This window comes from Stegastes partitus, unplaced genomic scaffold (genome assembly GCF_000690725.1).
Source record: "Stegastes partitus isolate 25-593 unplaced genomic scaffold, Stegastes_partitus-1.0.2 Scaffold504, whole genome shotgun sequence".
NCBI classification, from domain to species: Eukaryota; Metazoa; Chordata; class Actinopteri; family Pomacentridae; genus Stegastes; species Stegastes partitus.
The window spans coordinates 221,904-223,757 of NW_007578235.1; the positions used below are offsets into that span (position 1 = coordinate 221,904).

A 1,854-nucleotide genomic window follows, 5' to 3' on the forward strand; every position below is an offset into this window, starting at 1 on the left:
ATTTTCCCTGAACAGAGACGCTGCCAGTGAGGAGTGTTTCCTATTTGTGCGTCTTCAACAATAGTCGTGTTGTTTTAAGGCTTTCGGTTGAGTCTGGTGTCATTTCCTGGAAGCTGAGGCGATGATCTGTTCTTGGGACCAGACGTGGTGACCTCAGCTCACTGGCACCAAACGTCCAGAGAGCTGAACGTAGGAGCAGCACACGGCGCCGTATGGAGTCTACAGCGAGAACAGGCCGGTTAGCGGAGGTGGACTCACCATGTCGGAGTCCGTGGATGCCGGTCAGGGTGCCGGTGAGGCCGCCGGCGAAGCCCCGCCCCCCGCCGTCCCTCCGCTGGCTCAGCGTGGAGATGAAGGTGCCCAGAGACGGGAACGGCTGCTTGGCTCCTCGACCCAAACCCTGCCGGGAGACAAAGAGCCGCATGAGCAGCAGAAGGATGAGTTCTGGTCCACAGACACAGTGACGTCCACCTTAAAGACGCTCATATGATCTTCAGCTGCAGTCGGTCCAAACTCTGAACCTTCTGGGTCACTAAAGCTTCATGGAATTAGTTTTGTTTTTGTTTTTTATAAAAGATCTTCAGGAAACATGACAGAATCTGCTTCAGCCTTGTTTTTAAATTCAAACTAATCATTGTAGACAAAGTTGAATCATAAAAGCCACATATCAGAGACTTACTGTGTAAAATAACAAAACCTGGACCACAGTCAAGCTTCATGAATGTATTCAATCAGAACTCAGGAAACTGATTCCTCTGAACTCTGATCAGTTTCTGGAGGTTTTTTCACTCCTGTCACATAAAGTCCTGATTGTTCATTTCACAGAAGTGCCCACAAGGTACCGACACTGGAACAAGTGCTGACTCTCCATGGTACTGATGTTTTACCACTGATCCACGGTGCTGAATGGATCCTCCACTGATCAGAGCCGCGCTGCATTTATTGTGTCTTTGGACTGTCTGACACATACACCGAGAAGTTTTTGCTTTTTATTGTCTGCTTATTGCAAACTGATGATTTTTGTCACATTTTGTAGTAAAACATCACATTTTAAGGTTGGATGTGATGCTTCCAGACAGAACAACAGCTCACACACAGAACATCCCTGGACTGTGTGAAAGTCCAACATTTAGGGATCGTTTCTGTTTCTACAGCCTCTGGTTCTGATAAACGGACTCATTTAGACGATGAGGACACAAACAGAGCTGCTGATCAGAGGGTTCAGAGGTGAATCCAGCTCATCTGTCATACATCTGATCATGTCTGAGCGTTAGTGCTGCTTCCACCTGCTGACAGTCAAACAACAACACGATGAGCGACAGCAAAGCGCTGATTGTAAAAGCATCCAACAGAAAACCAGCCTGAACAACACAGAGCAGCTCCGGCCTCCAGGCTGCTCGGCTCACTCGTAAAGTCACCAAACCCTCGCTGTGCATTCTCCAGCGCTGAGGTTTCTCACCAGAAGGGAAGGAGAGCTTCAGCTGCATGAGCAGACAGTGACAGCATCACCCACAACTAAACGGATTAACAGAACATGGAGCGAACGCTCTCGGTGATTAATCACCTTCCTGTCCTTCGCTGCTTCAGACGAGTCGAGAAGGGAAATCACAAGACAGACAAAGGATGAAGGTAGGTGAGCAGGGAGCTAGGAAATAAGAGAAGGAAGAGAGGACAGAGGGCAGGAAAGGAGGGATCAGAGAGGGGAGGACGGGAAAGTAATGAAGATAGGACGGGAGGGAAGTGAGGAATGAAGACGGAGAAAAACAGGAGGAGGAGGATATGAGCAGGAAGACATGGAAATGAAAGGATGGATGGAGGGATGAGAGGTGGACGGAAGAGGAGGAGGAGGAGGAG

At 48.9% G+C, this 1,854-nt stretch overlaps 1 protein-coding gene across 2 annotated transcripts in view; it reads right to left on the bottom strand.

Annotated features, from left to right (window-relative positions):
• hectd2 (HECT domain containing 2) overlaps positions 1-1,854 on the bottom strand; it is a 55,794-nt gene that overhangs the window by 48,030 nt on the left and 5,910 nt on the right. For both annotated transcript variants that reach the window (XR_520406.1, XM_008287516.1), the window contains exon 2: positions 259-400. Coding sequence is in view for 1 of the 2 variants with exons in the window: in XM_008287516.1 (XP_008285738.1) it covers positions 259-400 (142 nt within the window). In the remaining variant the exon portion in view is untranslated. The remainder of the gene's footprint in view (positions 1-258; positions 401-1,854) is intronic.